Genomic DNA, 27,225 nt, shown 5'->3' with positions numbered 1-27,225 from the left:
TACTTGTGCTCCACCAAATCCTGACTCCTAACCTATTGGTTATAGTGGTTACACTCCTTGCTCTTGTGTGTATGTGCGTGTGTGTGTGTGTGTGTGTGTGTGTGTGTGTGTGTGTGTGTGTGTGTGTGTGCGTGTGCGTGTGCGTGTGCGTGTGTGTGTGTGCGTGTGCGTGTGCGTATGCGCGTGCGCGTGCGTGTGTGTCTGTGTGTGTGTGTGTGTGTGTGTGTGCGTGCGTGATGCCAGAGATCTATTCAGGCAAAGCCCTCACAAAGACTTTGAATATAATCTTGTCTGGTCTGCAGCCCTGGAAGCAATTTTCTGCTCCTTTTCGACTGCTGTCTTGGAAATTGCAAACCAAGGCGTTTTGGCTGCAATGTAAATCCCTGGCATACAAGGGTTTGCCCATCCAAATTAGATTATGTTCAGCTCCCAGACACTGGCCATAGCCAGCAAGTGCTATTGTTGAAGATTGCTTACATTAATGCTTTGTCCAATTGTTCACATTTGCCAAAAGTATAAAAATAGTCTATGACTCTGGTTGATGTGTGCGCGTGTGTGTGTGTGTGTGTGTGTGTGTGTGTGTGTGTGTGTGTGTGTGTGTGTGTGTGTGTGTGTGTGTGTGTGTGTGTGTGTGTGTGTGTGTGTGCACGCGCGCGTTTGTGTGTGTGTGTATGTGTGTGTGTGTGTGCGTGTGTGTGCGCACGTGCGTCCACATGCGCACACATCTGTGCCTGCTTGTGTCTACTGAGTCTGTGTGTGTGGGCTACAGTCCCAGGTCATCATGTCTTTCGTTTCATCTTGTCTCTCCCCCAGAAAGACATCAAGACCGCGTCTTGGTTGGGCCATTTGGCTGAGGTAGCTCCATTATTTTCTTTACTCGTCATTTTATATTCTGGCATCCTGCAGTGGCTTGAAAAATGTTTCTGGCCCTGTTAAGTTAGACCTGTAAGACTGCGCTGACCGCAGGGATCATGCAACAAAGACGAAGAGGCAGACTTGGCCACAAAGGGCCATTTATGCTCTGTGCCATTGTTGCAGTTGGCTCATAATGGCTTCAGTGTCCAACAGGTCACAAGGTTCAGTCTACACATTACGCTGATTCAGTAATGCTCTAATATACTTCACTTTGCAACCTGGAGTGTTTGATAAGGTTGGAGATTTAAGCCCAACTTAACAATCCCTTGAGGACCCAATGAACAGTTCAGGGTCGTTGGGAGCTGGAAACCCATAAAAATACATGAGCTCAACACAAATGATCTGAGCACAGCATGTAGAAGGGGTGGGGGGGGATCTAAGCTCTCCGACAGAATGACCCTGAAAACATAGATATGGCAACACATGAAATTTGCCATTTGAAATTGGGTCATTTACACTAGCAGGTCAGATTTTGTTGGTTTGACTAGTTTTGCCTCCAAAGAAGAGAAAAAGAAAAAACCCCAGAATTGTATCTCACTCCCATTTTCTAAAATTCTAAAATTATTCTTAAATCCAACGAGGTGTCAAGTGGCAGTAATATAAGTGTCGACCTGTTTTAGATAATGTAGAAATGGAATGCCGTCAGAGAGCAGATGCCAGTCTGTGGCTGGTTGCTACTGTTGGTTCAACTTCTCTTGCTGCACGAGCCTTTGCAACGGGGAGCTCCTGCTAAAAGAGAGAGTCTGCATGAAAGAAAGCATGCACTCACCGCACGGCTGGATGCACTTAAGATTCAAATGGTTCAAAACTACCAACTACTGGAAGACTGCAGACTTATAAATAACATCACAATCGGTTACAATAAAAACACAAAACAGATGAGGAGCAGAACAGGGAGGTGCGACTGTAGAAGTGCAGCCTTTGTCTCCATCAGGTTTCGGACAGATCGTTGAGGGTTTCAGTTGGAGGACCTCAAAGCCTCGACTTAGACCATGGCGCTGACTGACAACTGACACACAAAGCCTTGTATTGTGGTCAGGGACGCATGGCCTTCAACGTACCACATACCAGGTGTGTGCCGTAGCCAGACACGGTAGAGAACATAAGCATCTGATTAGAGCCCTGCAGCTGCTAAAGGTTTCCTCTGTGAGCTTTTGGAATACAAATGTAAATAAACATACAGTCATTAAGATAAAATATGGACAAGGTTCAAACAGTAATTGTTCGAACTGGTGAAATGGCTGTGTCCAGCCATTTCCTTAACGTGCTTCTCCAAACAATTTGTCAGTTTGTCACTTTGCTCTGTATTGGTCTTGAGTCTGTATTTGAACTATCTGGGGCCAAATGGCGTTGCCAATAACCGAGGGCTATCTATAAAGGAAGTGACAGGAGCGGAGCAGTGTGATGCTTAAGTACAGGGCAGAAGTAAGCACAATGCATGGGGCCGTCCACCACACTGCCTCTGCCTCCTCTACCCCAGAATACGCCCTGTGGGCAGAGCAGCAGGCCTCCGGCACATGTTCTGTGGCCAGGCAGATTAAAGCTCTCTTTACAACGCTGACACAGGCTCTCCCTGGGTTCCTTGCACCAGAAGTTCCACAGCCCCCCCCCCCCCTCTCCTATAGACCCATGACTTCACTGGGCAGCCATATGCGGGCTGAACAAAATGCATCTGTAACCAAAAGTTGAGAGACAAAGAGTGTGCAGGCAGGCAGGGCAGATGAGATTATTGTGGGTGGCATTTTTCCACTACAGTTTAGAGTGCACTACTATAATTTTAGTTTGTGGGATGGAGGGCTGCATGCTGAAGTCATTTGAGGGAGGAACCGCTCGCTTTGCCAGCGGTCGTGGTCAGAATGGGAGGGAAACGACGTGTACCATTACATCTTTTGTATTCTCTCTCTCTCTCTCTCTCTCTCTCTCTCTCTCTCTCTCTCTCTCTCTCTCTCTCTCTCTTAGCTTTATTCTTTTGTAGCCCTTGCTTGTTTTTGGATATAATTATTCTTACACCTTGCCGTCACCATTCTCAATCTCTGCTTTTTCTCAGTCCTGTGTGTTGAAAGCCTCATGCTACCGTGCTGTACTATCAATTATGAATAATGAATACCCTTCATAGCAACTATACTGTACATAAGTGATCTCCCCCAATCTCTCTCGGTCTCTCGCGCGCTCTCTCTCTCTCTCCCTCTCTCTCGCTCTCATCTGGAAGGATGGCCAGCATCCCTAGATACTACTTCATGTCCTTTGCTGCTCTTCTGTGTCAGAGTGATCAGTAAAAATTTAATGACACTATAAAATAATAAAAGTGCCATTAATTTATCACAGCACTTGATGCGTGGGCAGTAAAGAAGCATTAGTTCACTGAATATTTTTGTGGCTTTAAACAAAAAAGCCTGATGTTGTGCACATAATTTATGGCCATAATTTTAACTGTAATGCTAATTTCCAGGTATAAATTACCAAACTTATAACCAATAAGTATATTAAACACAGTATATAAAATGTAATGAAAATGTGTGCCAGCATATTGCATGGACAGCTCAGTGTTCATTAGCATACCGTAGGTAACACAACCCTCCATGATACCCAATTATGTAAAATGCTAGTTTATGTTTATGATAACCATTTGTAAATCACCCCTGTAAGCAAATGTGTAGCATTGTAAACCTTTCAAATCATTCATATCCTTATGTCTAATGGCGTGGAGGTGCTTAATAGAAAGCTCTAACAAGGGCCTAATTCAGGCTTCCAACTAGCCAGGGTGTTGATGTGATCTAATCAGATGACTTTGTGCGGTGGAGAAAGAAGTTCAAGCGCTGAGCTTGGTATTAATGAAATGCATTGATGGATGGCCCCTGTTCTCCCTCCTCTCAGCCCAACATGATTCTTAATGATCATGAGTTTATAAAAGGACTTGATTGATCAGGAGGGACCAGCGGAGCACAGGGGAGGGAAGAGATGGCTAATTTATTACAGACTTCCCCCCCGAATGCTGTGTCTTCCTGGTGGACTGTCCAAGTTGCATCCCAAGCACCACCATCGCCCGTCTGGCTAATCGCACATCAGTCACGTTGTCATCGGGCTGCTAGCTTCTTTCATTAAGTGCAATAATGTGGCTTGGTGATGAATACAGCCCTGTGTGTGTGTGTGTGTGTGTGTGTGTGTGTGTGTGTGTGTGTGTGTGTGTGTGTGTGTGTGTGTGTGTGTGTGTGTGTGTGTGTGTGTGTGTGTGTGTGGGGGTGGGTGGGTGGGTGGGTGGGTGCGTGGGTGTGAGCGTGCGTGTGAGCGCGTGTGTGTGCGTGAGTGTGTGCACGTGTGTGTATGCCTGCATATTGCTTCACATAGAGCGTGGCACAGAGTAAGGCACGGCACTTCATCTTCTCTTTACAAAGCATCCTCTGGCTCAGCGGGGACCACCACATATGTCATAATTAGAAAACACTTAAGTAAGCAAAGGGCCGTCAGATAGACAGCCTCTAATCACAGGCCATAAGCAGGTAGTGGTTAATTGTATATCAGAATCACTCAGCTGGCCATAAATAATGACTGCCCCTTGAAGTGTGATGTAAAATTACAGCACTCTCTCTGTCTCTCACGCAGACCGTCTCCTCTTTTGAGAAATAGTTCTTGAATAAATAAAAGCATGTAGGAAAAATTTAAATACTGTTGAAGGCCTCAAATGGACTTGGGCTGTCTTAATCCTTCATCTTGTCATCCCTTTGAGAAAGAATTGTAAGAAAGAAGAATATTTGAATATCTGATACTATTTGAGTATTTTGCAAAACATGCACAAAAGAAAAGAAAGAAAAATCCAACCCTGCAACCAAGTGCATGAATTCAAATACAACCTAAGCTGTAGGCCCTTACATTTTAGGTTGGTTTACTTGATATACCTTCCTCTATTAGGAGGAAGAAAAGGAAAGAAACATACATGAACTCCCATGTGGGGGGAAAACGGAAAACAAAACATTGAAAGCACCACGCACACACAAAAAAAAATCCAAAACCAAAACAGAGGCGCTGAAAGATTAATGTGTTTGTCGGTGTCAGTGTCTGTGTGTGTGGCAGGGGAGCTGTTAGCATTGTGTTGGGACCCCACCTGAGTCTCTGCTGCTCAGACTGTGTGTGATGAAGAGTTGCTGGGGGCAGACAGTGCACGCTCACTCACCCTGGGAGTGAAACAAACGCTCTCTCCTGAATGGCAGCAAACACGCCTGCTTTGCTTTTAGTGTCATCCAGGCAAAACCTGGAGTGGGGATTATTTGTATCATGCAGAGTCAAAGTGTCCATCCCTTTCTTGAGTCTTTAGAGAGGAAGACAGTCCTGTGCTAATGCCCTGTGTATTCACTGAGGAACTAGGTCACTCAACAATGGAGCCAGTGGCAGTCGGCACTCTCCGCCTGCATAATACATTAAGTGTAATGTGCAACAACTATTCAAAGACCCCCCGAAAGCTGTTATTTTATTCTGTAAATGCACATGGACATGCCATTTAATATTGTCACCGAGCGGCGGATGACAGGGCTCCATTGTGTGTCGAGTACAACATGATGCCAAGTTTAATCTGAGCATAAAGTGATGTGACAAAAGGGAAAACACGGTGTGTTCTGCAAAGCATGAACTCTGAATAAATGATGGGTGCTGAGCTCTGGGCGCCGCGGACGCGCAGGGAGGATGCAGGGAGAAGATTACAGAGGAAAAAATCTGAGCGTTGCAAAGAGAGGGCCGTGGCCCCATTGTGTGCTCGGGATCACAAAAGTATTCCCTCTGTAAATCTATTTACAGAACCCCAAGGTCCGCACCGTGTCTCTCCACCTTCTGTCATCCATTATAGCGGCTGCTTGAATAGAGAGATGAGAAAAGGAAAAAGCTACATCTAGCTCGATTCAAAGGAGCAGCTCTTCAAAAGAACCTCCATTCATCAAAGACACGTTTTCTTGAAAATAAAAAATAAAAAATGTGTCCTAATGGGGTCATATTTTACCACTTCGTTACAGTGGAAGAGGTAATGTACAGCACTTCATTGCTTTGTTCGTTCATGTATTTAAATGCTTCTGTTCCTCCACAGGAGAGGGCACATTTCGAGAGCCTTCATCACCTCAGCAAGCTAGGCGAAGATGGAAAGATTGGTCACAGAGTTATCGACCTCACCAGGCCAGAAGATCTCGACGGTATGAAAATAGCTACCTCTCTCTCTGTACATTTCACCCTTTTTTTCCTTCTTTCTTTTTACAATGTCCACCTTCTTAATTAATATCGCCTATTTTTCACAAAGGTCTATTGATTCAGTGCTACACTGTGTACACTGCACAGTTAAATCCTCAGTGTTAATTCATCCAGTATGTACCCAAATGGTCCCGATAAGGATCCATTTGGTTACATTTTGTATTCTCAGAGTTAAGTTAACACTCAGGATTTTACACGGTATGTTACACTGCATGTTAAGTTATAAAACTAAAGCAAAAAAGAAAACCCATGCTGGATCCTCAGCGCTTTGCTATTTCTGTACATTTTAGCACAATGGAGTGAGAGGGATGTGAGGGCTAGCAGAGCCTGCTGCCCTGCATGGCTCAGCTGCATATGGTCGGGAGGTGCGTGTGTGTGTGTGTGTGTGTGTGTGTGTGTGTGTGTGTGTGTGTGTGTGTGTGTGTGTACGCGCGCATGCGCGTGTGCACGTGTGCGTGCACGCTTGCATGCGTGTGAGTGTTAAAGGGTGGCTGAAAGCTGTTGGCTCCCAGGTTTTCACAGGTAGGTGAGCGGAGGACAAGGCTGCCTGAGGACAAAGCTGGCTTTTCTCCAAGCTTGGCTGCTGTTGCCGCCGAGCTTGTTTGAGGTCCTGGGCACAGGGGTGCAAATTCAGGTAGCACCCGTGTGACAAAGCGTCATCTCCCTTTGTGGCCTTGGCTCCTGCACTCCAGCAAGAAGTACCTTGGTCCACCAATGTTTGTCTGACATAAATATTTGTGGCAGTTTCCATGGTACTTCAGAGCTGGAGCAAAGGGGAGAATGGACCCGACTCACCTTTTGATGGGTGAAAGTCTCTGAAAGCACAAGGATAGATATTTCTCAGGACAATGCAAGCCTTCACCCGCTTTGAGATTGCAACGCATTAGAACCATTTCCCACCATTTTTTAAAAAAGCCTGAAATATTTCTGCATAAATAGATCACACAGATTTTATAGATTTGGTTCACCTCCCATAAAAAAAGACTGTTTGTTTACTAACTCCAAAGCAGATGCTTAAATTATTTATCATGTCTGCTTTCACATCACACCCAAACTGGAGGATGAGAATTAGAGGTGCACTTAGTGGTTGCAAAGAGATGGTTCCCATGTGATCCACAGTGGCGGAGCCTGTCCCAGCCCTCTGAGCCCCCCAGGGCAGAAATGCCGGTTCCCCAGCCTCCCCAGTGGGAACCTTCCTTCTGTGGCTACTGTGGAGTCAGGACAGAAGCAAGGCGCACACCATCTCAGTTGTTTCTTTTTATGTCCCACGCGGGGCCGAGGGAAAGGCTAGCGCCAGACGCCTCATGTCAGTGTTCCCAGTAGGCTATGGATTAGGAGCAGGCAGAGGTTAGCTGAGAGGAGAGCCATGGGCCACCGAGGTCCTCTTCCCAGGGGTGGGTGGGGGGGGGGGCATGGCTGGGAGCCAGGGCGCTGCACATAACTCAAAAGCACAGTCTCCATTTCATCTCCTGCACCACAAATATATCTGTCTGTTTCAACTTCACCAACAGGAAAACACGGTTGGGTGAAAGATGTGAGACAGAGTTTTATGATGATGTGCCCACATAAAGAAGTCTGTTTTTATAGACCGAGTGTGTTTACATGTCTGAGGACATGTTGACTTTTGAGATCCTTGTTTTGAGGCCGTTCTCATCCTTGAACCAATTGGAGATTGTTGACTAAACAACAGTATCTAGGCAGGCTTGCAATACCTTCATTATGTAGAAAGTCCCTCATAGACATTACTATTGTCTTGCATCTGTAGCTGCGCTGTAACCAATATTAACTTATGTTTCCTGGACATCAGATAAAATGACATGGTGGTCAGCTGTTAGCTTTGCTAGCTACATATAACCTCCAGTAGTTATTATGGTGTTAAAAAATAATTACTGACTGGTGGGAGAAATGATTGCGTGGGCTTCTCTCTGCCCATTGTTAGTTATTGTTAATGTTAAATTAAACTGGTTGATGATGAATATAACATAACCAACGAACAGCAGACCGGACGTACTAAAGGGTTTGGGCTTGTTTCCTACCACAGTTGTTCTCAAAGTGGGGTCTAGGGACCACCAGGGGTCCTTGAGGGGGTTCCAGGGGGTCCCCAGCTAAATTAGTTAATATAGCATCAAAATCAGTTTAACCACTTTAACCCTGTATACGTCAGCTATTTGAAAATAGCGTTGTGAGCTTGTAGATCTTCTATTTTCAAATCATCTTGAAATAAAATACAAAATAATAATATATTTGAAAAATGAAATGTTTAAACATAAATATTTAACAAAACAAATCTTTTATGGGTCTCCCTAGCTGGCACGAAATAGTTTTCAGATGGGCTAAATACAATATTAATTTGGGGGTCCTCATGAAAAAGTTTGAGAACCACTGTCCTACAGCAACATTTGGATGAAATACCTTGGTGCTTCCTGAAGAGGAAAATTACTGGGTGTACCTCCCAAACCCCTAGATGGGGTGTGAAAGCCCCTTGGTGTTTAGCAGCCTCTCTACAGAACAGAGCAGTAGCATTGAGCAGGCCCCAGTGTACAGCAGACCTCTGTCATCACTGCCGTTTCGCAGAAAGCTTTAGGTTGCTTAAACTAATATTTGCAAAGCATGCAGCAACCAAATTAACAGCTGCCAAAGTACTAACGAGGGCTATTGGAAAATAGCGGCGGAGGAATGGAAATTAGATAGAGTTTCCTTCCTTCATTTTGCGAAGCCACGAGCCACACACACGAGCCCACCACAAATTCATTAGGTCTTTTTAAGCGCAGATGAAAAACATTAACAAATACCACAAAGGCCTCAGCCCCTCAGCCCCTTTGTTCATTCACATATGGCAGTGTGGAGCGGGTCTGGTGCTGGGGTCGTATGTTTGTCTAAACCGCCCCCATCATGGAGGGTCTAGGGAGAACAAAGGGGGCGTTGAGAGAGATGCATAGAGGCAGGAGTTAAAGTCTAAACGCACACTGTAACACTATGAACCAAACAGCGAGAAAGCAAGCAGTTTTGGCCAGAAGTCGCTCTAATAAAATCCGCATGGAATGGAGTGGAAAAGAACAGTAGTCGTGTATTGTCGTCGTGCGGAGCGATGATGTTGTGCTTATTTACAAGGGTAGCTCAGAGCTGTTATGGAGTTGATTATGAGTTGATTGTTTGGAAGAGGTTTGTGTTGTTGTTTTTCTTCCTTGCTCAGGCCCTGGGAATTAAGGCCTGGCTTTTATTGCCTGGGATTTTATTTTATTTTTTTCCCAGAAGAAGAGAGTCTCCCTGTGTGTGAGGCAGAGATTACGTGCTTTGAGGCATGATGAATATCAACTCGTAAAAACAATAGCCGAGTAGATCAACATGATCAATAATACGCATATTTCCGCTTTGAAGTTTCCAAATTACATCTCATTTTGTCCCGACTGGGTACATGCTGTGTGTGCGTGCATGCATGTGTTTCTGTGTGTGTGCATGTATGTGTGTGTGTGTGTACCTCTCTTGTGTGTAATGCTATGGCGTGAAGTGGAATGTATCATGCCCCCTTTAAGGTTCATGGCATGCGAGAGGGGATGGTGCAGACAAAAGTTAGAAAGCAGCTAGCATGTTGAAACATGTCAGTCATTTGTTCCCATGCTTCCACACACACACACACACACACACACACACACACACACACACACACACACACACACACACACACACACACACACACACACACACACACACACACACACACACACACACACACACACACACACACACACACCCTCCACAGAATCCAATGCATCCAACTTGTGTGAAAGGGGGAGAAAAAAAGGGATTGACATGTTAAAGTAGGGCTTAAATCACTTGTAATTTGTAATGGTTTAATTAGCAGACAGTGAGCCAGGGCTTGAGGAATGGTGTTTGTGAGCACCGCTGCGTTGTTTCTGTCCATACACATTAATCGGGGCTGATCCCGCTCTGAGGGAGAGGCCCTATTGTCAGCAGTAAATACCTTCAGTCAGAGGTGTTAGATCTGATCCCAACGGGGAAGGCTTGGCAGGTTTGCGTGATTGTTGCCTGCTCCCAGAGGCTTGTCCTCCAGAGCGGATTCCTGGGTGACAGTATGTGTCTGCCCGCAGAACAAAGACCGGTAAGCGGGAGAGAAGGGAGAGGGCAGAGGTGGGCTGGGGGGATGGGGGGGCCGGAGATATATATATATATAACGTATCTTCTGGCTCCACCCGGTACACGATCGAGTCTGAGCCTGCAGCACACAGGTGCGATAGATAGGCTGCCGGGCCTCACTGCACTCTCCTTCTACAAAGTAAAATCCTCAGTGTTCATTAACACTGAGAGTGTACAAATGAACCCATAAGGGTATACTCAAGGTCCATTTTTACACTTTCACAGAGTCAAAGGAACACTGGATTTTTACTGTGCATTCACTGGCTTTTTTCCCTTTACAATTGTCTACCCTCTCTCTCTCTCTCTCACTCTCTCTCTCTCTCTCTCTGTCTCTGTCACTGTAATTCACGCCGCTCATCTGCGGTGGTTTCAGGAGAGACAAATTAAAAGGGGATTCTCATATCGCTCTGTCACACTGAGCTGCAGGCCTCATGAATCACAATAAATTCTATTAAGCAGTGTTCCCTCAGCCACCCCTCCACCCCACCGCCCTCCTCCTCAACAACCCAGGGGGCCTGCTCCTGTCACTGCTAAACATCTGTATTTATTTACACAATCACACACCTAACTAACTGATTCCTAAATGGCCTGCTCCCCCGGCACGCACGCACGCGCACGCACGCACGCACGCACGCACGCACGCACGCACGCACACACACACACACACACACACACACACACGCACACACACACACACACACACACACACACACACACACACACACACACACACACACACACACACACACAGAAAATAGCTAATTTTCATTTGTAAAATGTCAGAGTGGTGTCATGGTTTTTATGAAAAGACAAGAAGTCAAAAAACAATATCGCAGCAAATAGAATGTACAGGATATTGTTAGCTAGTATGTCTACCTCTGATTAAAACAATACAGGGTCTACTAAAAGTGTGGCTTCCCTGTGGATCTCTGACGTCATATTGATGACGTTAGTCTTGCCCAAAATTGAAAGGAAAATATTCACATCCTATATTAAAATTGGCTAATAGGAGAACCGCGGACCACGACATCATGCTCATGTCACTATGACTCAGCTATAACCATATAAGGAGTTCCCAATGCAGCTACTCCCAAATATGGAGTGTGTTGTCTACCTCAATGTGTCGTCATGGCATCAGGCGGAAACAAATCAGTGACTGATTATCAGTCAGCTCGATATGGGCACAAAAGGGGGCATGCCAATATATGGGCATGGGATAAGGACAGACGTATACAGAGATCTCCATATATGGGCATATCGTTCGGATCGGCGGTGCAACGTAGGTGTGAAGGCCCCGTAGCTCTAGTAAAATAAATATTCACAATATGTGAAAAATATCCATGGATTTTGGCCCACTGGCGACGTGTAAGAAAGTGTACGCTGATCAGTCAGTGGTTTGCAAGATTAACTGTGGTCAGACAGACAGACAGACAGACAGAGAAACAGACACACACACACACACACACACACATACACACGTATGCAGACAACACAGACACAAGCACACGCACCCACACACAGACCATTTTCTTCAAGACAGCTCACTCCCTAGGAGCTGCCGTCACTAGAGATTACAAAGGCCCAAATCAGACTCTCATCTGAGGTTTCCTTCTTGAGTAGCAGCCCTGTGCAATCAATGCAACGACACATACAGTACTGTACATCTACTGTTAATAATCTTGATAATAATACTTGAGAATGATAAACTATAATTAAAATGACAACCATCACAAAGGGCTTTAAAAATAAAACTAAAATGCAAGAAGTGGAAAAAGATCATTTAAAAAATCTATAAGTATACAGTACATGTTTAATAAGAAAAGAGGATTCAAGAAGGATAAAATGAGCATTGATTTAAACAGCCTTCCTATGCAAGTGTGTTAGATAGGCATTTAACGGATGACGTGGGCTTGGCTGCCGTGACTTCCTCTGACAGGCCGAGTTGATGTAATACCGCCGCCGTTGCTTTTCCGCTGGCCTGCTGGAGCATATAACAACAAGGAGAAGATACTTCTCCACCTGCCATCATGTAAAGCAAGATCCATGTCTCTCTTGGCTTCCTCTCTAATGAACTAAGTCAAGTGGGTGGTTTCCTGGCTAACTGTGACTGTAGCAGTAGCTGATAGCAGCCAGTTGTTTTGTGTCCCCCCCTCCCTCCCCGCTCCATCATAAGAAGCTCACCTCTGCCTGTATGCATGCATGCCAGTATATAAATTGCTGAATCAGTGTCAGTGATAGAGTAATGGCACGGGAGGCATCGTAAATTAGAGCGAGCGATCCCGGGGTGCAGACACTGGCTGTCGTGTCTGAGTGAGCGCTGCGCTCCTGGGCTAATGAATACCTTCATCTGGCCCCGGCAGTCAGCAGATTGCCCCGCGTTGATGGATATTGTCAGCCCTCTGCCACACCACATTTCATTGCACAATAAACATGGTTGTCAAAACCAAACAAAGTGAAATCAATTTATCCTGTACAGTGAGTGCATGCTAAATGAAATTAACGTACTGTAGGGATCGGCGGCGGCGAAGGCAGTGTATTATTTTTGAATTCGCGGTAGGTTACTGTAAGGCCGGGGAGCCAGTGGCCTTGATTTGCCTCTCACAGACAACATTTTGACTTTTAGAACGCATTCATGAAAGGAAGACATCTGAAAATGTTAATGTTTGTAATCTGTGTACTGTGTGTGTTTGTTATTTTGTGTGTGTGTTTGCCTCTCTGCGTGTATGCATGCATGTGTTTGCATACTGCATAATGTCAGCTTCCCAGGGCATAGGGGTTCGTAGATTAGGCTCTCTCCCCAGGTATCTGAAGGAGGATGATCATATGATGATGATGACGATGATGTTGTAGGAAGACCAAAAGGGGGGGGGGGCTGGAAATGAGTGCCGGCTGAGCATCAGATGCCTGGCATGACACTGTCTAAACCTCCATTGAGCTAAATGACAAGATCTGAAGCCCGCGGTCCCTGCCTGATGTAGCGTGACCATGTGAAGAGGCAAATTGCACTGGCCTTTCTGATAAAGGCTTGACTTTCTGGATCATAAATGTGTCGCTATAACTGTTGAACACGAGCTGGTGCAAATGGATTTGGAGGGCCCTATACTGGTCGTTAGGGGGTTTTCTTATGGACAACTGGACACCAGCCAGATTCTGTCTGAGCTCCAGCCAAACCCTAGACAAATCCCAGGCATTAGGTCTGATCAGAGCAACGTCCACCAGACCTCTGCCTTGTTTGTTAATCTGGACATGGCTGTCCTGTAAGGGTGCAACAGTTTTTTTCCTGACAAACTTTTTCATGAATAGCGAAAATATCAGATCTAAAAGCTGACAACGCCTGCAGCACGTTGTACATCGGCTATCTTTGCAATTTTTGTGCGACACCGCTGACTAAGTGTAAAACAGGGCTTAAGTGATTAATTCGAATTCGAAAAACACACTTTTCTATTATTTGATTAATCAAAAAATTATCGATAGAATAATTGCTCAGAAAATAGTTGATAGTTACAGGCCTACTGTACAGTACAGAGTACATGCATGTTAAATTGTGTGTTTAGATGCACGTGTGTGTGCCACCATGGGTGCTATTACTGTAACGTACTTTTCAAGTCAAGAAGACAATCTCATTCTTAGAGTTGTCATTCGTGTAGTGGCCTATTCGCTGCATAGGGTAGAGTGAGTGTTTTCTGTGATTAGTGAGTTATTCTCACTGCATCACAGTTCTCCATTACTCATTAAGAGTGGGATTCTGTTTATCAGCTGAAATGATAATAGAAATCAAACCCCAGGTAACGTGTGCCAAGACTGCTTGTGGAAAGGCCTAATGAGAAGGCTTCACATGTGGATGATGAAATATGCATGAGTCATCCCAAGCTTTCTTTTCCAGATTTGAGATCATTAAAGATGTATCGTAGCATATGGAAAGCTTTTTTTCTCCTTCTATTTTTCAAGCCTTGTTTATCAACATGTTTTTGTTTGTTTAAATATTCATATTGCTTTTATTTAATTCTTTCACATCTTACATATAAAAGGGAGCAAATATGCATGCAAACAGAAATCATTATCAGCCTGATGTACAGTTTAATACAGAGAGAAGCTCTCTTATGCTGATTGTGAATGGCCTGATTGAGAAACAGCACTTTGCACAGTCGGCACACTCTCATCTCAACTATTTGCCTAGTGAGTGTGTGTGTGTGTGTGTGTGTGTGTGTGTGTGTGTGTGTGTGTGTGTGTGTGTGTGTGTGTGTGTGTGTGTGTAAGGACATGGCGTGTGTGCCTGAACTGATTTGTGCATACAGTGTGTTCAAATGTTCTGTGGTTGAATGTTTTAATACTGCAGGATTTTGGCAGAGATCGCTCTCCCTTCCGTAATTTTCTGTTTCTTTTAAAGAGTCCTATGTTTTTTATTTATGTTGGCGCTTTTGCATGTTTTATAGAAACTTTATAAATGTAAGCTTGAAATGCATGAGGCATGAGTATAGAGGTGTGAACACTTGCAGAGACAGAGAAAAATATTTGACCGGAGTTTAAGTTCAAGGTTCTCTTTCCCCTTAAATGTTTTTTGAGAGGTTGGCTCTACCTTGCACTTTTCGTGCAGGTAAAACGTGGCCTTTGTTTCAGTGAAGGGAAAATGTGGACCCTAGCAGGGTCTATGGTCCATCACTGAACCCCCGGCTAGGCCCAGTCAGGTGATAGCAGTGATGACAGTAGATAGGATAGAGAACTTACTGAGACGCGTGGCTTTTGATTAATGGCTTTCTTTGCTTGTTCTATTTCTTGTTCCTGCGCTGGCATTTCCAGGGAGCAAAGAAGTCAATGGCTCTGCAGATACTAAACCACAACCATATTATTGTTGTCCAACAGGAGGCGCCAGCACTACTGAGGCACGGGTCTACAGAGAAGCCCGAGGAAGGAACAACAATGAGCCTCACATCAAAAGGCCCATGAACGCGTTCATGGTGTGGGCCAAAGATGAGAGGCGCAAGATACTTCAGGCCTTCCCTGACATGCACAACTCCAACATCAGCAAAATCTTGGGTAAGTCTTTTGTGCTCTTCATTCAAACATATTGTATGTCCACCTTGTCTAATGTGTTAATCAACTACCGCAGTATTTATTTTGTAACATAATCCAGGGGGGTTTAAATCCTCTGCGGTGCATCCGGCAAGGCCGGTTGCTCCAATAAACACAATAGGCTCTGTGCATAACCGTAGTCCCAATTTTCAGAAGCTGGCACACCTGTTTCCTGTTCCAGTTAATTTCCCCATTGCTTTGTTTGATTAGCTTAGCAGCAGTTTTGAACTGGAAACATACGTGAAAATGTTATGTGTGTTTCCGGTTCAAACCTGCATGCTGTTGAGCCAAAATTATGGAAAAATGAACTGGAACAGGAAAGGTATGCCACCTTCTGAAAACTGGGATTACAGTTATATGCAAAGAGTTGTGTTTGAGGGTGGGAAGTTGGGCAGGTGGGGTGTCACTGCTTTAGCGACTCCTACAGGTTGGTTGGGGTGCCTGTTCAGCAGGGTACGGAACCGAGAGGAATAGCGTGTTCCTCCACATGCGTTAGGTCCTTTCGGTGAAACTTCTCTCTGGCAGGGGAAAAGAAGCGCCTTGCAACGTCACGTGTATCGGAGACACAAGCTTGTCCACACCCTCCTTAACGAACTAACCAGTAGGGGTCAGCTGTGATAAGGGACTTCAGAACAAGGGGGAACTGGGAATTGGCATAATGACTACTGTAAATGGGAGAAAAAGAGAAAAGGAAAAAATATGTGCAAAAAACATGATTTTATATTTTTATTAGACAGGATCGTGCAGTGAGACAGCCCTATACATACTATATAAGTTCCCTATAATAAACAGCAGCGAACAAAAGCTCCAAAATGACCAGAAATATGTTACATAAAGACAAAGCTTCTTTTAGATGTCAGTCTTTCTGCTCAGATGTCAGAGTCTTTGTTGTACAGTAAAGGAAATTACGTGCTCTGTACCTACAGCATAGTTTCCCAAGAGCCCCATAACTGTATCATTTGGATATCCAACATATTCCATCTCTGCTGCCAACTTCTTCTCTGCTGGACACAGGAGCTGAACTGTTTGGCTGCTGACAATAGTAATAAATGCACCGTTTTTAAAACTCTGTTCTAAAAGCAAGACGAAACAGAACTTCATTCACGGTGAACCGTGGAGAAGGAATCGTCTGCCCTGGTTATGAACACTTCTCTGTTCACCACTAGAGAACCCATGGGAACAGTACCAGAGATCTTCCTCTGACTGATTCCCTTAAGACCCCAAAATGTCCGCTAATGGCTGATAGCTTTTACTGGATCCTTAGTTCCTTACTAAGTTTAATGTTGCCTGTTTAGATGTGTGTTATTTTTTTTACTGCCTCCCTGTTAGTGGCAGCCTTTTTAGTACCTGTGCATATGCGGAAAAATGTGCACGGCTGTGGGTGGGGGGAGTATGGGGTTAGCAGGGTGAGACCATCGGCATGTTATCTGATTGGCCACTGTGGATCAATCCACATCAGATGGATTTACAGCACGTCACTGGTGTAAGTGTTTGTCATGAAAAATGACAGCGGGTAAATGGGTCTTGTCCCCTCAGCATTGAGAGTCCATAGATCACCACTATTAAAAGTGGCGTCACCCACGCAGTAGGAAACACCAGGGAGCTCGCTGTATTTATTACAGCCTGTTGTTGTTTGTGCTAGTATTCGAATCAGCACGTGCTGGACCCCCTTAGGTAATGTGAATACAATACAAGCAGCTACCAGGGACTTTGACATGAATTATAATGTATGCATTTTTGGAATAAGGAATAAACTACATTCCTTCTCTCAGCGTTATTTCTGAAAGATGTGCTTCAATGTCTGGCGTGTTAAAATTGCTCAACTGCATGTACTGTTAACTGTGTCATGTATAGGGTCTCGCTGGAAGTCCATGTCTAACCAGGAGAAGCAGCCTTTCTATGAGGAGCAGGCCCGTCTCAGTAAGATCCATCTAGAGAAGTACCCCAACTACAAGTACAAGCCCCGGCCCAAGCGGACCTGCATCATTGACGGGAAGAAACTTCGCATCGGCGAGTACAAACAGATGATGCGCTCACGACGGCAAGAGATGAGGCAGTTCTTCACTGTGGGGTAGATGCACACACAACTTTAGTCATTGTAATGAATAATTTTCACCAAACATATACTGTAGTTGAGAGCTTATATACGGTATGCAATGCATTGGTTTATGGTTATGCAATGCCAGGAAAGAGCACATATTGTATTTCCACATCCCCTTTTAAACCAGTTGTATTTTAATAGCTGTGCCTACATTTAAGACAATGGTAGCCTACAAGTGGAGCATGAGATGCAGACATTATTAGAGGATATAAACCATAAGTATAGATTTACAGAAGGCGGGAGGGTGGCTGTCTGGACCTTAACTCCATAATTTACTGTGTGTGGTCAGCGAGGGGAAACTTTTTTCCAGGTGTTGCCACGTCTGTCGTAAGCTATACAGTATGCATTGCTGGAGTATCAATCATCCAGTGCAACTCTAGAAAGGAGCGGCACTAACCACATATTGGCTTTATGTCGCTAATAAACCGTGTACCATATCTGAAAAACTCCAAACGGGAGCTGTCAGGAGGACCTCTCTTTTCCCAAATCATTTCTACAGAACCGCTAGCTCAGAGCACATTGCTGTGGGGAACACTTAATCCAACATTCCCAGTTTAAGTACTTGAAAAGAAATCGTCTCTTGGGTTCCCCCCAGTAGAATGCACTCCCTCAGCATTCTTTCTATTTGTTCGTAACACGTGATTATAGTGGCTTATTTCACATTTCACATCAGGAAAAGTTGAGACTAACCTGATGAAAATCTCTCTCTCTTCATCTCTCTCCCTCCCCCTCCTCTCTCTCATCTCTCTCTCCCATTCTGTCTCTCGCTCCGTTTGTTTCTTTACTACATCAAGGCAGCAGCCACAGCTCCCCATCAGCACCAGCGCTGGCGTGGTCTACCCCGGGGCCATAACCATGGCGACGACCACCACACCGTCACCTCAGATGACGTCAGAGTGCTCGAGTGCTTCTGCCAGCCCCGAGCCTACCATTCCTGTCATCCACAGCACCTACAACATGAAGCTAGAGCCCAGCCCCATAGTCAGCAACAGTGAGCCGGTGGTGAACGGCGAGGACGAGATGGACATGTACGAGGACTATAGCAGTCCCAAATCAGACTATAGCAGTGAGACTGACGCACAGGAGCCAGTGAGTGCCAACTGATGCCTCATGTGATCAACCAGGAGGCATGTGCAGAACATCACAACATCCAGGAGGAAGGCCAGAGGGCTGGTCGGATCTGAAAGGAGGGAAAGAAAACAACAACAAGAGAAGGAGAAAAAAGAAAAAAAAACGTACACCACAAAAGTGAAAGAATTAATCTTACTGATGATATATCATTTAAGAGCCAGCATGCGTATTGGGGCTCCATCGGAATCAACAGCTATTTGGTCTTAAGTGTTTCTTAGTGTGTGAAGCAGTTTGGGTTGTGGTAATTTTAGTTGTTTTTCTTTTTCTTTTTTTTTATCTCATTGTTTGTTTTTGTGTTGTGATCATGGACATTTACGCTATTAGGTTTTTTGCCTATAACAAAAGACAGAACTTGAAATTGAATATTTGATATGAATCTATAATTTTTAGTCATTTACTTTTTTTCTCTTCAGTTAGATGCTTTTGATATGTTACATTACTGTTCATGATGGGAATTATATTCTCACTCAGGTATGCTGTGCCAGCCAACAGCTTGTGAATGTTTTTAATCAGAATATTAACAGAACAAAATATTAAAAAAATATTAAAAAAATAAAGTGGTGTGATTCCATCGTTTTAGAGATGGAAAATTACACACTCTTATTATTATTATTATTATTATTATTATTATTATTATCATACAAACTGCACAATTTTGTGCAGAAGTGCCAAACATTTCAAGTTTCCTCTAAAAATCTTACACTTTAAAGTCTTCTGAGAGAGGCTGCACGAGTCTTAGACAATCTCTTGATCTCTTATTGCAGCTTCATTATCCAGTCTTTCTCTCTTTTAATTTACCCTAACAGAATAAACAAACAAAACAAACCTCAGGAATTTGGGAGACAGCATGCTCTGTAGGAAGCGATGCAGTGTCTTTGGGTGGTAGCTTGTCATGCTTGCTGTCCTCCAGGGAGCCCAATGCAGTGATCATCAGTGATGTCAACCAGGCCCTTTGCTCTCCTCCGCACCAGCCCAGTCCACATAAGGATGATTTGTACTTAGTTGCGTGCCCGGTTTTAACCAAACATAAATCAGGCCATAGAGCGGCACTGGATTGTTCCCCACATATTATCAGCCCTCCAACCTAGTCTTACTAATCAAGTTCTTAATCAGAGCAATTATAATCAAGCCTTAATTCTAAAGGGCCAAAAGGTATTCAATCTGTGACATTGGAATGGCAGCTTTGGGGGCATTACAATCTCAAATTCGTGTTGTACAATGTGCTACAATTGTGTTCTCTTAACTCCCATTTGGATGGAGAATGTAAAGTCCTTGGTCTTAACTTTTCTTTTTTTCTCCAAACTTTTTAGAAATTGAAAATATTACACTGACACTACAAAGTCTTAAAGCACAACAAGGCCGCCAACTTAATGCAATGCAATGTGTTGATTACTGCAGTAGACTTAAGATGATAAGGCAACAATGTTTATAAGAACATAACAAAAGGCTATAATCATAACATAATATAGTTCATGAGACCAAGTCCAAAACATCAATCTCTGCACTTATGCAAACACATTATTCATTGTCTTCACCCTTATATTTAAGCCTTTTTTGTTTGTCTTATTTCAATGGTGTGATGACATTTGAATTTTTTATTATTTTAGAATGCACTTATCTCTCACGTTTCAAAGAGGACATTTAATTATTCCTCACAAACAAGGGGCAGACAATTCTTCAACCCTTACATCAACTGAAAAATATAACATGTGATGACCTTCTGGATACACAGCTAAATAGACAAAAATACAGTGAAAATGTAAAACATAATCGACACTTTAATAAAATAATCAATTCATAATCTAATCTTATTTTGGGCGTATCATTATAGGCGGAAAGTAAAAGAAAAAGTTAGACAAAATAGTGAAAATAGCCGATCTACAAGCCCACAACGTATCACGATGCAACATGTTGTGTGTCGGGTATTTTCACGATTTCTGCACGACACCATTGTGTGACGAAGTATAAAATAACACTTAATTGATTAATTGTCATCTATAAGTAATGAATAAATATAAAAAAAACAGCGCTTCTCGATTATTTGATTAATCTAAAGAAAATGATCCATAGTAAAGGCACTAAAAGCAAGTGTGGCAGTCAAGGCCTTGCGGTCAAGACTCTGATCCTCTTTACAGGGCAGAAGGTCCAAGTGACTGTATCTCCCTCCCTGTGATGCCCAGCCCAGTGCTCTGACCCCTGTGCCCATGGCAGCACTAACACTCAGGGGGCACCATCTGGCTCGGAGAGGCGGGGTGCACTAGGGAGGAATGGGAAACAATAATGTTGGGGTGTGTGTGTGTGTGTGTGTGTGTGTGTGTGTGTGTGTGTGTGTGTGTGTGTGTGTGTGTGTGTGTGTGTGTGTGTGTGTGTGTGTGTGTGTGTGTGTGTGTGTGCGCCCCCCTCATTGTGCTTTCCATCAAAGTGTTAGTGATAAGGCCCCGACAGGACCCCCACCCCGGCCCAATCGCTAGGCACTGGCGAGCAGATGGAACACGTACATCAAGCTGTGGGGGATTATTAAAATGGGTGGGTATCATCTCAAACGCACAATTATTAATGCATGAGTCCAGCTATTCTCCTGCCTTGCCCTTGAACCTGTCCGTTTCACAAAGAGGGCAGAGTTTGTTTCCCCCCATTTTTTTTGCCGCTTAAGCACTTTGTCGTACGACGATTAGCAAAAAATAGCCGATCTACAAGCTCAAAATGCGTCACAAGCTTGTGCTTGTAGGTCTGCTATTTTCTCTTGCTATTTTCAAAAAGATATGAAATTCTTTGACATTATAATGACATTAATGTCATTATAACATTTTTTTTAATAAAGTAAATGATGATATGCCCAAAATAGGGATGCCAGGGTTAAAGTGGTTTAAGTCTCTAAATGGCTGATCGCTAAATCTTATGCGTAATTTATACTCTCAAATTTATACTGTTGAAAATAGGATATTAATGGCTTGTACATGGGCTCGTTTTTAAATCAGGTTTTGCCCAGGAGTCCTACTGTTGGTCACTGCATTTCTCTCTCATCCCTAATTGGTACAGATGGTCTCTTTATCTCTTCAATACTCCTATCTTCTCTACCCATTCAGAGCTGGCTGTTATCGAATTGTTTCTACATTATTCAAGCATTTATTTTTGAGTCTTGACAATTTTGAAGCACCTCATCAACTCCTATTATATTTTCATCACTTTCTTTTTCTTTTCTTTTCTTTTCTTTCTTTTTTTTGGTTTGTTTTTTTGTTTATTTATGTATTGTTCCTGTTTTGAGGTACAATGCGTGTTTTTAGGATTTTCTCCCCACAAACAAACTTAATGGATTTCCCTCCAGGTCAACCTATCTGGTATTTTTAAGCTGTTACTCCTGTTTGCTGGTGGATAGATTGATTTGTATGTGATTGTAAATATTTTCATGACCATGCCAAACCAATTCAACGGGCTGGTAGTTAAAAGGACTCTTGATGGAACTGAAACTTGACTGTGCTTATATAGCCACACAAAAAAAAGAAAGGAAAAAAAAAAAGAATGAAAAAGAAAAAGAAAAAAATGACTTATATCTCACAAGGAGACAATGTTTCATAAGTGTTATAAGCACTGGATATAAATTGTATTTTTTATCAATTCTGACTAATGTGAAGCTGTTGTATGATAAGAAAATAATCCCTGGATGAGCAAATTTCCCCAGTTGGGACTCGCTCTCACAGTTATGAGATTTGAGTCATTTTTCTGTCTACTTATTTTGTTTATTTATGCAAAGACACATGTGATGAATGAACACTTTGTTTAAGCTTCAGGGCTGCCTAGGGGAAGAGACTCGGCACAAGTGAGCAGAACATTCAACTGCAGGCCTGCATAGTAACTGGTTAGCTGAGAAACATTGGACTTCAGACGTACATTGTATCTTGTATTTGAAGATGTAGAGTGTGTTTCAACATTTTATTGTATTTATTAGCCAGTGTTGGCTCTAAAATTGTCAGCAAAATATAACAAAAGGACAATCACAAAAAAATATTAATTATTAAGATTTATTAGGAATTGGAGTTCAAAAAGTATTTCTTTTTTTCAACAAATTCACCATCTCATTTAGATTCTATTGTAAATATAACATAGGAAATAGATTTATATTTTTGTTCATGAGTACTTAGTGAAGTATAAGTTATGTATTTGGCTGTTACATTATTTTTGTTTTTACATTGGTGTATGTGGATTCATGTTTTTTAAACCTGACAAGTCACTGTACCTCATGTAGATGCTGAATATTCTGCCTGTTGCAGTGGTGGACAAAGTACTCAACCACAGTACTTGAGTCAAAGTATAGATATACTCCTGGTCAAATATTACTCAATTACAAAGTGAAAGTTGCTCAGTCAAATTTCTACTTGAGTGGAGTACTTGCTTTTAAAAGTACTTAAAAATTCAAAGGTACAAATTACAAAGTACATTTTATTTTTAATATCAATGCATTGCTGTATTAAAATGTAGACATTTTTGAAAGAAATTCAAAGAAATGTTAAAAAAATATCAATAATAGTGAAAATAGCTTATCTACAAGCTCTCAACGAGTCACACTACACTAAAGTATAAATACTCAAAGCCAATGTACTTAAGTACAGTACTCAAGTAAATGTACTTTGTTACTGTCCACCACTGCTGAATGTTCTGCCTGTTGATAGAGAACAGTACAGAACTCGAGAAAGAAAACAAAGCACCTCACTTGCTTGTTTGGATAATCTTCCCCTGGACAATTCAAAATTATGGCTGGACAGATTCGACTTATAAAAGAAGAGTCCTTACAAATAACGTGCAGATTTTTATCAACAAGCACTTGCTGTACAAAAAATGTTTAGCTGTATTAGAATTTGTGTTTCCAATCATGATACAATCTTATTGGTAAAACGTTATCCTCACTTGTGTTTTGTGTTTCTTAAAGCACTCATATGTGGCAAACTCCTTCTGAGGAGCTGATATTAGGATAAAGCAAATATAAATCTGCATGTATTTGGCTTGCATTTACATTATAGGAAGGGAGGGGTTTTATGAATTAATATTTGGTTAAAAACACAAGTGAGGTTCTTGGAGTTTTTAGAAAGGTGGGAGCGTGCAAATATTTATTAGTTTTAACGCAGCAGAATGCACAGCTACTTGGGTGCATTCTTTAGTCTATACTCATTTTGCCATTTTTCTGTGTTGCTGAATTTTAATGAACACGTTCATGTAGATTATTCAGCCATCAGCATACATAGCCCTCACAACCTTTTCTATAAATCCACGTATCAGACATGCAAATGCATTTGATTGAACTGAAGACAAAAGCTTGTATGCTGTTTCAACATTACTTACTGTATTTTTTTTTCTTTCTGTCTGGACTTTGTGATGTATATGGTGGGAATGTTCTCTGTATTAATTTAATCAGCACAATTCACTGACATGCTGGACTGACATGCTAGCTGCTGTTCAGAAGTGTAAAAAATTGCTGTTCAGGGCAACATTTATAGTTGTCAATGGTACTTTGCTTTTTAGATTTGTTTGTCTCTCAAGCAACACTGTGTGGCCCTTCTATCACTAGGGGCCACTGTTTTGAAATTGCTGGCAGCCTGATACAGTTTTCTGCGTAGAAATACTTTTCTTGGCAGGTACCTAGGCCCATGGCAAGTATTGTTCGGGTGTTACTAGAGAAAATGAAATACATAGTGTCTGTTGCTGCTTTGAAAAAGTTTTATGTCTGAATATGTAAATAGTTTATCATAATATCTTGTACAGTCCAGTGTAAAGTTTTTAATTCAACGTAAAAAAAAAAAAAGGTTGCCATCACATTTGTGTTCACATTCTTCTTTATACAGTACAAAAGATCAATTATTTACTAAGGATATTATTGTTAAAAGGAAAAAAAAAAGAAAAAGGTACTAAAATATTTTTTTTGTTTTGTTTTGCTTGGCTTCAAAGTGTAAACCAGCAAGTCTTTTTTTGTTTCCATGTGCAGTATTGACGTGAGGTAAACTTAAGGTGAAATAATTCTTCAGTGGTGTGTATGGAGAGGTATCTCCTCTGTTTTGGTAGTATTAATATAATACACTATATCAAATGAAATACACCAGATGAGTGACACATTTGGACAGAAAAGTCCTGAGTATTAATTTTAATTAACCCTCAGGACTTTCCTGCTGCTTGGTGTACCTAGGCACCTTACACAGTAAACGCCTCAGTGTTCATTTATCAATGTCTAACTCTGAGAGTACAAAGTGTATGGAGTGTACATTTTGTACACTTGGAGTTAAATCAACGCAGGATTTTACAGTGTAGAAATGTGTATACACGTTTAGGGTTTTCTCCCCACAGGATGCATTCAGGCATATTGTAACAACATTTTCTGTATGTACTCAGTCCATTGATGTAACAAGGCAGTGGTGGGCTGTAGAACTGCCTGTTTAAGCTCATTTACCTCAAGAATTTCCTCCTTTTCTGTAAAAGTAAGAAATTGTGTGACAAAAAAGCGTCTCACCATCACTCCATCTTTTGTACTGCTGTTGACACTTACAAATTAAAGAGACATTTTGTTTTACGGTCTGACTATTAATTTTCTTTACAGTTGCAAAACACAGTTTGTTGATAATCTTGGTTCCAAATCACTCTAGGCATCCATTTATAGTGAATCAATGTGAGCAAAAACTTGACATTATTCAAACTGGTGTCTGGGCTTAAACCTATGCACGTGTTTCTTCAGCCTCTGTTGCACATAGACACGTGAAATAAAAAGATGAAAAACATTTGAGAGCTTAAACCTTTGGCTATTACTGAAAATGTGCCATATTGTTTATTAAAAGAAAACAATAAAAATCAATAACCAAGGAAAATAAAAAAAAATTGATATAAATTCCACAAATCTCTATGTCCGTCTTACATAATTTGTATACATTTTCTATGAACGTAATTTTCAGTAAAAGCCAATGGTGTACGTTCTAAAAGGTTTTAATTTCATGTTTCTATTTGCTACAGAGACAATTCTGTCAAGTTTTTCAGAAAATGAAATGGGTTCATGTGGCTGCTGCATGTGGCTACTGTATGTGGCAAGTATTCTGGTTGAAATACAACATAAACAACTCATCATTCTGAGGGTGACTGTTAATTGAAGTGCCTTGATAGGTCATGTTTGATCAGTGTAAATCTTTATCTGCCCTTTTAATTGATAGCGGTTGATGTGAATGCACCACACAGAGAGCATGTAACCTTCAGTCCAACTGTTGAAAGAGGCAAAATGATGAATAGATGATTACAGTAGAGAGGCGAGGAAAAAAAGCCATCTATAAAACAGTTAATTAATTAATGAATTTATTGCCTGTACTCCAATTTTGATATTTTATTTGTCTAGTTTAAAACTTGGCCAATACAGACCCCCATAGCAAATGATTGTTTCCTAGGGACACCGAAATGAAAAGATGTTTTGGGTTAAACTAAATTGCCTAATGTCATAATTGTACAAGAGAAATAGACTCATGGTGGTGATAGTTAAACATTATAAGAATAGTAATGTTTTTAAATGTTGTAATAGATTAATAAGTGAATTGAATTATAGCGATAAAAATACCCGTCATTTGGCTGGGAACCCTATTAACAATTAATAATACTAGGCTGATGCCTGCTGGGGACGAAACGCACGCCCCTTGGTTATGAAATACCCATTGTACTCAGTACTTAACGCAGTATTCATTATCATAGTACTTAACGCAGTATTCATTATCATAGTACTACTGGAGGCCAGTCTATGATGTTAGTACTATGACATCATATGGGCATAAAGGGCCACAGACAGACATACAGATACATAGACGGTTGTCACACACATTTATAGATAGATTGTTCAATGCGTAGAAAAAACTAATTTATTCATTCATGGGTGTATTTATATTAGATTAGTTTGAGAATGTTGACAATGTGTCAATGTGTTAGGGTTAGACAATTAGCTTACTTTTACAAAAGCTGTACACTTCTATTATTGTCTTTCGGCCTGGCGAGAGTATGTTTTGCCCCCTGTCCGTCCGTGTGTCTGTGTGTGTGTCATTCTGTCTGTGTACAGCTAATTTCCGGCACCGTTGGCTTGGTCGCAGCGAAACTGTGCACACACACTCCTTGGATGCCAGAGCAGAACCTCAGCCCCAGATTTTTCACATGGGTCTTTTATAGCGCCACCAGGAGGCCGAAAAATTGACAGTATTCCTACAGATTTTGTCAAAAAATCCCGCAAATCGTTACACAGTATCTCTATAATCAGTCATTAAACGAAACGGGTCATTTAGATTTTTCATATTCCATCCTGATTGGCTAAATTGGCTTCCAAAGTCTGCAGGAGTACTCCGTTTTGAACAAAATGCCTCAAATCATGTAGACAGCGTGCAATTTCCGTGAAATTTTGCACGCACATTCCCACTAAGCCGAGGAAGAAATGCCACTTGACATGTTTCAAATCAGCCTCATGGTGCCAGGCCAAGACGGATCGTTAGATTTTTCCCGATTGGCTAAGATTGACATCTAAAGTTTGCAGGAGTGGCCCGTTTTGCTGTGAAACTTTGCATGCACAGTCGCACTACGTTGAGGAACAAATGCCACCCTTTTAACACTGCCCTATTATAGCACCACCA

The 27,225-nt window shown here is 42.2% G+C and overlaps 1 protein-coding gene across 2 annotated transcripts in view; it reads left to right on the top strand.

The window, feature by feature from the left end:
• sox6 (SRY-box transcription factor 6) overlaps nucleotides 1-25,128 on the top strand; it is an 83,329-nt gene extending 58,201 nt beyond the window's left edge. For both annotated transcript variants that reach the window (XM_080437475.1, XM_080437474.1), the window contains exons 9-12: nucleotides 5,984-6,086; nucleotides 15,157-15,330; nucleotides 17,221-17,437; nucleotides 18,262-25,128. In XM_080437475.1, the coding sequence (XP_080293601.1) occupies nucleotides 5,984-6,086; nucleotides 15,157-15,330; nucleotides 17,221-17,437; nucleotides 18,262-18,571 (804 nt within the window). In that variant the 3' untranslated portion in view covers nucleotides 18,572-25,128. The remainder of the gene's footprint in view (nucleotides 1-5,983; nucleotides 6,087-15,156; nucleotides 15,331-17,220; nucleotides 17,438-18,261) is intronic.
• The last annotated feature ends 2,097 nt before the right edge of the window (nucleotides 25,129-27,225 follow it).

This window comes from Gymnoscopelus braueri, assembly GCF_963280865.1.
Source record: "Gymnoscopelus braueri genome assembly, chromosome: 1".
Taxonomy (NCBI): domain Eukaryota; kingdom Metazoa; phylum Chordata; class Actinopteri; order Myctophiformes; family Myctophidae; genus Gymnoscopelus; species Gymnoscopelus braueri.
Note: the sequence above shows the minus strand (reverse complement) of the source record. Positions and strands in the feature narration are given on the sequence as shown.